This window comes from Balaenoptera borealis (genome assembly GCF_965194805.1).
Source record: "Balaenoptera borealis genome assembly, chromosome: 12".
Taxonomy (NCBI): Eukaryota; Metazoa; Chordata; class Mammalia; order Artiodactyla; family Balaenopteridae; genus Balaenoptera; species Balaenoptera borealis.
In genome coordinates this window covers 47733784-47747350 of record NC_138869.1, presented here as the reverse complement: position 1 = coordinate 47747350, position 13567 = coordinate 47733784, and the positions used below count along the sequence as shown (strand labels likewise).

Genomic DNA, 13567 nt, shown 5'->3' with positions numbered 1-13567 from the left:
AGTGTCTTCTTACCATGCTTGATGTTAAGCTGAACATATGTTCCAGGAGCTCATGGTTTCCAGTGGAGGCGATCTGGGGTAGAAGAGGCGACCTCTCACCTAGAAGACAGTCAAGATTGAGCAGCAAAGGTATGACTGTGGGACTCGGGGGCCTGTCTCTGGCTAATGGTATAAAGATTTGTTTGGGGTGATATGGGAAGAATTACAGGTTTTGTCCATGATCCAAAAATGAAGCATGTTTTGTAGGCTGTTTGAATACATGACCTTCCCCAAACACCCATAGTTCTTAGAAAATAGTTACAATTAATCTGTTTGTGTAGAAGACTCCACTGCTTCCCTTCCTCTGAAGAATTAGGGAAAAAATACGGCTAAATCCAAAAACTATCAAATATATATGCCACATTAATGTCAAGCTTATGCTCTTCAGAGAGTCATATTGATATAAAGAGATGTTTTATTAGCCAGTGTAATTTCAGAAATTTTACCAAAGCTGTGGTAACAGAGGACAAATATCCTAGTAGTATTGATGAAAATTTAAATAAGAATGGACATAGAAAGCAGAGAATGCATGGTCTTTGGGTAGGAGGTGATACACTCCTTCAGAGATAAGCTTTGCCTCAAACTTTAGGCAACAAGTCCTCTTGTTAGAGAAATACGAGTAAGGTTAAAAGCAGTGGTTTCCACTCTTGGTCACAAGTCAGAATAACCGGGAGAACTTTTTAGAAGTGGATTCCTGGGACCCACTCAAGGCCTACTGAATCTGAAGGTCTAGGGGTGATTGCTAAGAATCTATAATTTTTTCAATGCTCTCCAGAACATTCTGATAGGCAACAAGGTTGAGGAATGCTTGTTTTAAGATTGTGGTGAAAAAAGACAAATCCAGGTGACCAAGAGTGTTTTCCAAGCTTCAGGGAGAATTCATACATGTTCAGAAAGCTGACAACAGGTCGAACCAAAGCCACCTCTACTTCGTTTTTAGCCCCGAATCTGCAATCCAGAAGAATGACCCATTTAGAAGTTTCTATGGTTCTGGCTTTCTTTGGCTTTTTTTCCTCCCATAGTTCAAGGGCACTTAGTGTACATTTGATTCTTGATCATGATTTGCTCTTTGAGATTACCTGATTGGATCAGTGCCAGAAAAAGAGAGAAAAGTCTGCTATGATTGTAAAATGTAGTTTGAGTTGGCTTTCCTGGACTTGCAAAATGCAGCAGGTAGAAGCAATCCCACATATGTATTTTGAGTAACAGCAGCCTAAAGGTTGAGCTTTCCAGCTGCATGGCATGGGAGGAAGGAGAAAATGACGGCGCGAAATGAATTGCATTCAGTTTGATGGAAGAATTTGTTTTGAAATAGCAGAAAGTTGGTTTCAAATGCTAGGAGGATTTTAGAGTGGTCTTAAAAAGTAGTTTACGGATTCCCTATGCACTCACTTAGCAATCAAATAATGGTGATAATAGTAATAATGATGATAATAATAATAGTAATGAACAAGCATTTATTGTGAAACATCAGCATTTTTTTTTTGCCCCAGGCATAAAAGTGGATCTTTGCAAGGATGGTTTTAAGAAAATCATCATCAGAAGGAAATGGAAAAAGAAAGGGTCTGTAATGGTAAATGGTGGATAAAGAGTCTTTCACAAACAAATATTGACAAAGAAATGCTGTTCTAGGAGGAGAAAAAACACGGATCACTGACTCTGGGCATGCATTCCCTTGTGTCAGAGCCCAATCACGCAAAAAGGCTCCTGAGACATCAGCTTTTTTATGAGCAGCAGCCCCATGGTTCCCATTAGCACCCGCTCCATCCCAGAACAGACCTGTCCTGGGTCCCACATACAAACCAATACCATGAGCTTGGAGTCCATGCCTCCTGGGCCCATGAAAGAAACAATATCCCTTCCTCCTCTGCAATTGCTGTGCCCTTTCTGGTACATTGCTCATTAGAGGGCTTGCCCTTTCGGCATAATCACTTCCTGCCCAGATCTTACCTGTCCTTCAAAGTCCTAGATAGACCTCATTCTCCCCTAAGGCCCTCTTTCCCCTTCTCTGCTTCTGCCTCACTGTTTCATTTATGTTTCTTTGTATGGTGTATGTCCCCTATTACAGCACCCACCAGAGTGTGAGTTTCTGAATGGCAGGATCTCAGCATCCTTGATTTGTATACCGCCATCACAACTTTGTACACACTAACAGCTCAGTAAGGGCTTCCTGAATAAAAGTCATGGCTTGGGGTTCTGGATCATATGGGAAGAAGATTCAAATACAATAGCACCTTTTCTCACCTTCCTGCTTCAAGCAAATGTGTTCTCTCCCTTGCCTGCTGGTATTAATTCTGGGAGCTTAGAACTCTTTGTCCTTGGGCAAGATGTCACTGTGGTCCATCTTCCTCATTAGACCCCCATGGTCACTCTTCTTTCCTTGCTATTCATTGTCATGCTTTCCCCTGGTGCTCCAGAGAGGACTAGAGTCATGTTTCATGAACTGGATCAGAAGAGCAGGAAGAGGTCACAGTGACCACAGGCAGGTAGAGAGAACAGTGGCTAAGAGCACAGGCCTGTCGACGGAGCTGGACCTTGGGTAGCGTCCCAGCTTTGCTATTTATTAGCACATCAGGCAACTCTCCCCCTTCCTTTTGTTTCCTCAACCTTGAAATGGCCATAATAATACCTATTTCACAAGATGATTGAGAATTTTAAACAGTGGTATGTATAAAGGACTTAGCCCAGCCTATTAGCTACTATTCCTAGTATTATTTAGTCCAATGCCCTCATTTTATAAAGAAACTGAGACCTGGAATTTCAGTTTTAGTGACTTATTCTTAAAGCCCACCCATTATTTAAGGTCACATAGCTGGTTACTGGCACAAGAAGCAGGGACCCATGTTGTGAGGTATTCCCCCTGCCACGTGGCACTGACTGGCTTCTAGGTGACAAGAGGGGAGCCCTCTTGGAGATGCTTTGTTCACATTCTGTAGGGAGGGGCCAAGGCACTCAAAGCCCAGCATGGATGCAACAGCAGATGTGAGCTTGACCTTACATTAGACACAGTCCTAGGGAAAAGGAGATGGAGTGAGTCGTGGCATTATTATTATTATTATTATTACTATTATTTTTGTTTGAGGGGCTCACAGAGCTGACAGGCAGGACAAATTAGGGATGCTTCAGGCAGAGGAAGGCCTTGAATAGTGGGTGGGCTTTAGATAGATGGAGAAGGGGGGTTTACTGTGCACAGAGGAGGGAGGGGTGCAGCAAGGAGACAAAGGCAAAGAATCAGAGAAACCTAGAAAGTGCCAACTCTGATGACAGAAGTCAGAGTAGTGGTTACACGGGGGAGTCTTCTGGGGTGCAGGAAATGTGTATATCTTGGTTTTGGTACTAGTTACACAGGTGTTTGCATATGTTTAAAAAAAAGCATCAAACTGTAAAGTTAAGATGAGTGCCTCTTATTTACTTTGTGTATGTATATATTACCCCTCCATTTTAAAGAAATCATCAAAAATAATCCCCCCAAAGAATCAGTGTTAATATTTTTATTCTTCACCTTCTGGACAGAACAGATAAGAATAATGACTTAGGTCACCAGTAGGCTCTGACCTTGGCTATGTCAGCCTCAAGGCTTCAGTGCCTTATCTGTAGAAATGGGTTAATAATGGGGTCAGCTTGGAATGTCCTGGTTGGCCCACTGGTTCAGTGCTCATCCAGACACTGCACTATATCTCCTGCTCCCATCTATTCCAGTTCTGGCTCTGTGGAACATCAGTATGAGGGCAGGATAAAGGGAATCCTGGGGAAACTGACATCATGATTGATGGATATCTGGGTTGTTGTCCCAGCTCTGCCTCTTTCTAGTTGGAGGACTTGGGCAAGATCCATTATCCACCTGGGTGTCAGAGTCTTTACCTGTCGTCTAGAGACCGTTGTCCTTCAGGGAGATTATATGGTTTGATGTGAAATCAGATGGATTGGGTAGCACTTCTGGGTCAACTACTTAATAATTATGTTCCCTTGGGGAATACTAATGTTAACAGCAAACTTAATATATGTTTCCTTAATATATGTTCTAGTCATTGCTCTAAGCACTATAGATAAGCGTTGTTCTAAGCACTTATTTAATTCTCGTGATAACCTCTTAGTGCTCTTATTATGCCTGCTTTATAGATAAGAAAACTGAGGAGAGAGGAGTTAAATAAACTTCCCAAGGTCCCACAGCTAGTAATTTTGTAGAGTAGGGATTTAAACCCAGATAGTCTGGCTCCAGAATCCAAGAACTTAACCATTACACGTTGCCTCTCTACATACCGGTTTCTTAACCAATGGAAAATATTTCATTATATTGAGGGAGAGGTAAAAATGTGTTAAAAAATTTTAGAGAAATCAAATATTAGATGAAATCACATAGTGCATTTTAAAGATCTGAAACACTAAGCATGCGCCATATAGGTTTTAAAATGTGACAGTTTCACTGAGACCCCATTTTTACCCAGTGACAGTACTTCATGCTTTACACTGTGCCAGGCACTGGGGGCCACAGAGCTCTGGACAGAATAAATTTGTTTCTGCCCTCACAGGACTTACAGTTGACTGAGGCAGACAGGTATTAAACAAACACACAAATAAATTTAATTATAAACTGTGATAAGTGTCAGGAAAGGAAAGGATTCTTTGGAACATCATCTTGAAGGTACCTAATTTAGAAAGGCAAGATCAAGGAAGGCCTCCCTGAGGAAGTGACATTTAATCAGTGGCCTAAAAGGAGACACACTATTTTTGTCAGAATTTGCCATTTGAAAGCAGAATTTGAGAACCAAATCAGAATGTGATTTGTGGAAAAAAGATTCCTTCAATGCCAATAGCCACGCAGCAGCACCAGACTTTCTGAGTACCTTTTGCTTCCCTGGAATAAACTGATGGGCTACATTATATTGGTTGGCATTTACATAATATTCACAGTGCTCTTGCCTTAGAAACTTGTCCAAAACCCATTTCTACCTGTCAGAATTTGCATATATTTTCTTTAGAAACCTAGCAAAGAAAAAGGGGGATTTTTATTCATGAGAAACATGTTTGACTCTAAAATAATTAATGTTTAAGAAGAAGATTAACAGCCATAGAATTGCCTCATAGAAAGGGGCCTCATATAGGTGCCACTGCTTTCAGGAGGTGTTCAACCAAGGCCAGACAAAGAGAGAAAATGCTCCAGTGGGAGCCATCAGCCTGGGTGTGAATTTGTGGGTCTCTTAGCCCACAGTGCACTTGTGCCTCTCCCAGCTAGAGTATGTGACATTCATATTATGACACATACAGTCATAAAAACACTCTAAAAACAGTAAGCCTTCACCAGTTTCTCTCATCTAGGTTGGTCCTGCTCTTCTTCAAAACCTTCAGGCACTTGTCTTTATGGCTTAAAAACTCCATGGTCAGAACCACATAATTTAGCCCTTATTTTTTTCCAATTATTTCCTAATTGTTAAGATTCTTTTCTCCCTGAGAAGTCTCAAAGGCCCCCAGAGCAAGAAACATGGCTTTTTGTCAAGATGGAAGGGCCTCAGTGTATACCTAGACCAATTCCCTCATTGTACAGGTGAGAAAACTGAAATCCAGAGAAAGATAATACGCAATGACTGAGCAAGGTTTATTATAGACCTATGGCTGCAGTTCCAGTCTTCTAACTTTTGGCCCAGTGCTCTTTCCTCTGCACCACCTCATCTTCCACAACACCTCAAAGAGCTAAATGCACATTAAGCCTTTAGCAATTACTGAGAATGGAAGAATTTCTGAATATTTGACAAAATGAGAAAGAGCTAAGTCTTCCTGACTCACCCTGCAACCTCCAGCAGCTCAGCTGAACACTTCCAGGCTATGGCAGTTTGAAGAGAACCTCTGAAACTTAAAGGCACAAGGCCATGTTCGTACTTGACTGTAGCCAAGAGAACACAGATCTGTTGCCTCATTCCCTAGAGAGTCAAGAAGCAAAATAAATATGAAAGGCAATCCTCTTATTCCTCCAGGAGTTGCATCCAGAAGGAAACTGAACACATCAGTCATGTCAGGGAGAAATACTTCTGCCAGGTGCATGATCAAACCCAATTCTGATGTTTCTTACTGCAAAGTCAACCTGTCCTTAACTAGACAAAACCTTAGTTTCCTCACAAGATCACCCTCAAAATGAGTCAAAGCCATGGCATTACTTCCAGATTCATAAGACACCAGCACTCATGAAATCTCTAGCTTACTTAAATATACCTGGTCATGTTTTAAAAACTATAGGAACTCACAGTGCTTGTCAGCCTCCCTCACCGAAGAATTCTGAAGGTCTGTTAATGATATACTCTGATAGGGACCTGTTGAAGAGGATAGGAATTCTGTTGGGGAGGGTAATAGGAGTAGGAGAAAGAAGAAAGATTCTATATGTTTTTAATAAAAACTCTTATCCACAGCATGAATTCCCTTCAAATTCTTGAGTATACTGTAATTTGTATTATCTCATTAAATAAACACTTTTATTTTGGGCAGCTGAACCATATTCAAAAGTATTCATACACTAAAGGTGGGGGATGGAGAAATAAAGTGGAAACATTATGAGTTTTTAATGTGTTTAATTGTAAATGATCTCAAATGTTTATTTAGTTTGTATGCTGAGAACTAGTGGTGTGGCATTGAAATAGACTATATGGCTATTGGCTATTAACTCACATGTGTAATGGGAAATTTTTAAGTTACATTGTGCCTTTGCACAGCACTTAGCTTACAAAATGCTTTCACATACATTACTCGATTCTCCCAACAACAGTGTCAGATTAGCAGGGCAGATGTTAGCATCTCCAGTTCACAAATCATAGAAATGAGGGTAAGACAATTCAAAAAAACCTAGTTAGTGTCAGAACCCAAGCTTCCTCTCTCCAATTCCAATGCTATTTTAACAAAACCACACTACCTCTCTGTTTTGTTTTTGTTTGACTAATTATAACTTGAAGTCTCTAGAACTGACTCAATCCACCATCCTGAGTTTCTGGGTCCATAACACTCCAGATCAGGCGATGAGGAACTTGATTTCTTCCTTACTGACAAAAACATTTTCCTTCATTCTGATTCTGTTTTCAATGGGTTGGGGTTGTGAGACAAAGACCCTTAAGAAAAGAATATTTTTCTCCTCTTCAGCTTCGTTTGGATCTCTGTTCTGTTGGGCAGAGATGTTTTGATTATATGTTTGTTAGGCACTTTCTCCCAAACTTTCACATTTCTTTCTTCCCTGAATTACTCCTTTCTTCCACTTTATCTCCCACAGGAATTTGATTGTTCTCAGCACTATAGCCTGACACACTCATTGAGCCCTACAGCAGTTACTCACCAAGCCTGGTAGAAAGCCATTCCCACTCAGTTCTCACCCATCCCCACAGTTCTTGTTCAGCACCATGGACAGCTCAAGGGCATACTAGGCCTTGCCTTGCTCTTTCAGCAACGACTGATGGTGTATGTCGTTTTCTCCACACTGTAAATACTTTTTGTTGTACTCCATCCCTGGACAACAGATCAGCTAGCTATTATCTCTGAATCATTCGGAGGTAAATTATACTCAGCAAAGATTCCCATAGCCCCATTCCTTTAGCACCAGGGACAACTCAGGACTATTCAACTTCAAAGACAACTCAGTGATATTTTTCTGTTGTCCCAGATAGCTGAGGCTCAATCTCTGACTACTGGGCAGGAGCATGGATAATGTGGTCTCACTTTCATCACCAGAAACAGCTTATTGCACTTTCCCAGTGGCATCACTACTTCAAATTCTATCTCTTCTCTGGATAGCTTACTCACATGTCCAGTTTCCCTGTTGCTCCAATAAGATGCCTAACAATTAAAATTTTCAGGGCAATGGACAGCTCAGATAGACACATATCAGTATCATCAACTATCTAAAATGCTGACACTTTAGGGACTGCTCTAAGTCTTCACTAATATGGCCACATCCCTCAAAACAGGGACAGTTAATTCCATATTCCCATTAGCATATATCCTTAGTGCTAAAGCTAGCTAGGTTGCTCATTACACTAACTAAAGAGCCTAACCACACTCTCAGCACCATGCACAACACAGTTTCACTCAGATGTGTCAATGGCTTGGTTACTGTTTCTCAGCACCAGCTTAGTCACATTCACAATCCACCCATGAAATGTCCAACCACATGCTCAGTCCTAGTGACATCCTGATAATATGCTTGCTGTTCCACCAGGCATCCAAGTCATGGAAGCAGAACCTGAAGCAGCTTATTATCATGGTTCTACTTTTTGGGTAGCCCTCATAACTAGTTTAATCATGTTTGTAGTTACACCCATACCCAACCACTCTCTTTCAGCAAATCAAGCAATCTAGTCACCTCCTTTCCACTCCATGGTACTTACTCATGCTCCCCCTGAATCCCCATGACTAAAACCATTCCCACCCCTAGCATAAGGCTCAGCAGTTCTTAAAACTTCTTTTCCTGCTCTTCTATGACACTGACGGAGTTTGTTCTTCTTCTTTTCTGGCTATAGCATCACTGTAATGTTCAACACCTCTTCACCCCCATAGACCTCCAGGTTTCAGCTCTCACTGTTCTTCTTCCACCTTGAAGAACAAATTTTATCCAAATCAGGGTGGATTTTAGGAACACTGGCCTTAAGTTGTTAGTGAACAGAAACCACATTTTTCCCCCAGTAACTTGGAATATGGTCAGTTTCTGCCCACCCTGGTCTCACAATTCAAGTACCAGTGCTTTCTCTTCCCTGTTTTTCTAAAACTCAAAACCACTATTCATTTAACAAGTATCTGCTGAGTATTTACTAAATGCCAGACATTATGCTATGGCCTGGAGAATCAGTGCTGAACAGGATAAATGTGTTCCCTCACTGAGCTTACAATTTAGTGAGAGAAGTAGAAAAGAAAACAGCAATTACAAATCAGAGGTTTATAGAGAAAACGTTACAGTGAGTTACAGCAGCACAAAATGGGAGGCCTAACAGAGACTTCATATGGGGTCAGAAATGGAGGAGTTATCTGAAAACCAACAGTTAAAGAATGAGAGGGGATTAATCAGGCAAAGCAAGGTGAGGGAGTAATTTCAGGCAAAGGAAATAGAACATGGAAAGGTCTTAAAATGAAAAAGAATTGGTCAGACTCAAGGAGAAACTAAAAAAAATGGTATGCCTGGTAAACAGTGCTGGAGAGGTAAGCACACAGTTTGGGTTATCTTGAGGGCTGTGGGGAGCTTTAGAAGGATTTTAAATAAGAATATAATATAACCAGATTTGCATTTTAGAAAGATCATTTGGTTACAGTTGGAGAACAGATGAAAAAGGACTAAAGGGGAAGCAAATATACATAGGGGGTCACCGGATGACAGTGATTTAACGACCAGTATGATGGAGAAGCTAAAGAGACATGGAGAGAAGATACTAAGGAGATGGAATCAACAGCACTGGATGTCTTATTGGATGTGGGAATGAAATAGAAAGGACATCATGATGATAGCTAGGTTATGGACAAGCACAGAAATAGGCTATTGGGGGCCATTCACAGAGGAAGAGAGTCTTAGAGGAGAGGCAGGTACTAGAAAGGGGTGGAGAGATGGTAATAAGTACAGTTCGGGGCATGTTGAGTTTGAGATGCCCAGTAGACATTCAAGTGGAGATGCCAAATTTGGGTCTGATCCCCATGGGCATAATAAGAGCTGGAGATAAAGACTCAGGAGTCATCTGCATATAGATGAGAACTGAAGCCATGAGTATGGATGAGATGCTCTCAGGAGGTGGTATCAGACAGACCTGGGATTGAGAGTACCTGTCCTGCCACTTATTAGCTATGTGATCTTGGGAAAGTTAACTTTGCCACTCTAGTTTCTCATTTATATATTAGAGATAATACCTCATAGGGTACAGTGAAGGTTAATATGTTAATGCATGCAAATTGCTTAATCCAGAATCTGGAATATAGTGAATCTCTGTAAATGTTATTATCAGTGCTATCGATGTTATTATTATTATTATCATTATGCAGAATTTTAAAAAACATAATTTAGAGCCCCTAGAGTCATAGTCACATATGGGAGAAAGTGAGGAAAAGGAGATTGAGTGTGTCAGAGCAGTTGAGGAGAGACTGTGTTTCAAGAAGGAGGAAGTAGTCAAAATAACCAATAACCCCATCAAGATAAGAACTGAGTTCTCCCTGAATTTAGGCACAAGAAGGTCTCTGCTGCCCTTGCAAGGAGGCATTTTAGTGAGATAGTGGACACAGATGTTAAGCTGCTAAAACTGAAGAATAACCAGAGACAGTGAGTGGAAATGAGTCCTTTATGAAACTCAGCAGAGAATGGGAGGAGAGAAGAGGGAAGAACTGGACAGGCTATGTACTAAGTAAAAAGTTTTAAAGTTGAAGGAGACTTGAGCATCTCTAAATGCCGATAGGAGGGAACCAGCAGACAAGTCAGGAAAGAGAAATGAGGTAGTGAGGGGATAAGATCCAAAACAGAAGGAAAAGATTGGCCTTAGCCAGAATGAGGGGTGATGTTCTCCTGGTTGTGACAGGAGGAGGGAAGATAGAAGGGTGTAGATTGCAGGTAAGTTGGAGGTTTGGGGGCATGAAGTTGAAGGAACTGTGTTTTCTTTGTGAGGTAAGCAATGTGGTCATTGTCTTACTGGAAGGGGAAATGGGGAATAGCAGTTAGGAAAGACAAACAGTATTTGAAATATCAGACTAGAAGAAACTGCTGCCTAGGGAAACCGTATGATTCCTAAGTGGCATTGATGTTCCTCATCACCCCTCAACAGTACAGATTCAGAGAAACCTGAATTAGACTCATCTAGATTGACCTAGGCTGCGTATTTAGGATAAGGACAAGGGAGTGGTCAAAATGGTGGACCACAGGATCTGATCTGGATATGGAAAGAAGTGTTCAGCCACGGACAAAGAGAAAGCAGCCTGGGGAGTCCAAATGGAGTTCAGAGAGGGGGAGAAGCATTTAAAATGTCAGTAAATAAAAGGTTGTGATCAGAAAGTAGGAGGAGACCCTAGATAAAGTAGATCATGAACCAACGTCTTTGATGAATGCAGGAGAGTGCCTGCTACTCAGTGGTCATAGAAATGAGGAGAGAGGGCAGTATGGCTGGATCTGGTTGGGGGCAGGGGGTACAAAAATGATGAAGGAACAAAGACTACGAGCTCATGGACAACATAGATACCACCCTGAGGTACGTGGAGTAAGATGAACTAAGCAGTCTCCCTCGAGAATGCTGCAGGGCAGTGGGGTCTTGGGGGAGCTCAGTGTGAGTTAAGAAAGGAACTGGAGAGGTGGGGGGTTGGGGGGGAAGCAGTTGTAGCAAGCAAGGTGGGAGAGAGAGAGCCAGTGGGCAGGCTGTTACCTCTCTGTGGTTATGTCCACTCTCATAAGAGTATAAATTCTTCCTGAAGAAGAATGAGAAGATGGAATTCCCCTTTGGATCTCTGGCAACTACCAACTTCCATCGATTCACCCCAGAGTCTCTGGTGGAGATTGAAAAACGAATTGCTGCTAAGCAGGAGGCAAAGAAAGCCAAAGAGAAGTCCAAGAAACAGAAGGACCAGGAGGAGAAGCCTCGGCCCCAGCTTGACTTGAAAGCGTGCAACCAGCTGCCCAAGTTCTATGGCGAGCTCCCAGCAGAGCTGTTCGGGGAGCCACTGGAGGATCTGGACCCCTTCTACAGCACACACCGGGTAAGGGCTACTGGCCGGAATGGCCATTCTCAGCTCTGGGAGAGGAAACCTCTGTCCCACCCAGCCCAGGATTCCTCCTGCACCCTGAGTGACGTGGCTGTCAGCTGGACTCAGTTAGTGAAAAATATATCTAATTCACCTCCTCAATACTCTCTTTGAGTCTCTATGGTATTCATGGTGGAGGTTAATTAAATCCAAATCCTCAAAAGCAGTGACAACTGCTGTGGAGTTTTCAGAGGAAGTTGGCTATTCCCTTGGATGAGTTCTGGCCTCAGATCTCCAGAGGTGTTGGCTTTCTATGCAAGTGGGGAGCAGAGATCTTGAGGCTGGGGGGAGGGTAGAATAGGGAAGGGGAACCAAAATCAGGATGATTTAAACCAGTGGTCTTCAAAGTATGATCTCAAAACCCCTGGGGTTCCCAAAACCCTTTTAGTGGGTTCAGGAGTTCAAAACTATTTCTTAGTAATACTTAGATGTCATTTGTCTTTTTTACTCACATTCTTTTGTGAACATACAGTAGTTAACATAGAGGCTATTGATGGAGGATCACATCTGTGTAGCAGCTACTGGAATGTATGCTTGTATACTCCTGTGTTTTAAAAGGTCCTATCTTCTTTTATTTCTAATATTATATATATATGTGTGTGTGTGTATATATATATATATATATACACACTCACACACACACACATATGTACAAACATATATACACGCATATATACACACATATATATACATACACACACACATGGTATAAGCAAAAAGGTATAAACATTAACAAGAGATCATTAAGGTCCTCAGTAATCTTCAAGAGTACAAAAGGGTCCTAAAATCAAAGATTGAGAACCACCAGTTTAAACGGTTTCATGACAATTATCCTGTTTGTATTTTATCTTGGATGTTCTATACAGCTGAAAAAGTGGTGTGTGCATGTTTGGGGGTTGGGAGGGGCAGGAATCAGCCATCTCAAATATGGTTTGTAGAGAAAATAAAAAAGGCACTGGAATGACTTTCTCTCTCCTCTCACCTGCCAAGAGCCGTTATCCCCCAAAATGCTCAGAGGAGGGAACCAGTAGAGGGTTTAAAAGGGGAGACCTAGGAGGTGGAGAACAGAAGGACCATCACAGACCAGGGATGATCCACTAATCAGAAGAGGAATTAAATGCAACCAGAACTTCACCCCCCTGCTACCAGAATCCTCTCCCTGGGCATGATTCATCTCACCAACCCTGGGTCAACTGCCTGTTCACTGGGCAATCTCAGAGGCCCATCTTGATGCACAGTCAGCCGCGGGGCCTGGGGTCTTGCTAGAAGGGTGAGGATATGGCTTTTAGCCCCTGATCCTCCCTAACTCTCTGCCCCTCCATTTGCCTCTCGTTGACCTGTGGTTCCCAGAGCCCTACTTGCTCCTGAGCCTGAGATGATCTCACTTATGCTCAAACTCATGGCTGGAGGAGGATGCATGTTTCTCACTGGAGATCCACCCTCTGTTGTGGTTTTTTTTTTTTACATCTTTATTGGATTATAATTGCTTTACAATGTTGTGTTAGTTTCTGTTGTACAACAAAGTGAATCAGCTTTATGTTGTGTTTTGTTTTAGACATTTATGGTGCTGAACAAAGGGAGGACCATTTCCCGGTTTAGTGCCACTCGGGCCCTGTGGTTATTCAGTCCTTTCAACCTGATCAGAAGAACAGCCATCAAAGTGTCTGTCCACTCATATCCTTTGCACAGTTGTTCCTTCCACATGTTAGAATCAGGAGGTGCCCACTGTGTCACGTACCTTCTTTGGGGGTTAACAATAGAGCCTTCCTCCAATTGAATCCTAAAACAAGGAGATCATCAA

General features: G+C 42.0%; 2 protein-coding genes across 2 annotated transcripts in view; both read left to right on the top strand.

The window, feature by feature from the left end:
- Window positions 1-8162, top strand: part of SCN11A (sodium voltage-gated channel alpha subunit 11) — a 166074-nt gene extending 157912 nt beyond the window's left edge. Inside the window, exon 33 of the mRNA XM_082348288.1 lies at window positions 47-8162. The gene's annotated coding sequence lies outside the window, so the exon portion shown is untranslated. The remainder of the gene's footprint in view (window positions 1-46) is intronic.
- On the top strand, window positions 110-13567 carry LOC309608512 (sodium channel protein type 10 subunit alpha-like). Its single transcript, XM_082348792.1, has 3 exons — window positions 110-129; window positions 11443-11721; window positions 13322-13567. The coding sequence occupies exons 2-3, from the start codon at window positions 11452-11454 to the stop codon at window positions 13541-13543; spliced, it is 492 nt and encodes a 163-aa protein (XP_082204918.1). The 5' UTR covers window positions 110-129; window positions 11443-11451; the 3' UTR covers window positions 13544-13567.

Excerpts from the sequence above, each read along its gene's own strand:
- LOC309608512 (XM_082348792.1), top strand. The coding sequence starts at position 11,452 with ATGGAATTCCCCTTTGGATCTCTGGCAACTACCAACTTCCATCGATTC. Across the intron at positions 11,722-13,321 it reads CCTTCTACAGCACACACCGG|ACATTTATGGTGCTGAACAA; the intron begins GTAAGGGCTACT and ends GTTTTGTTTTAG.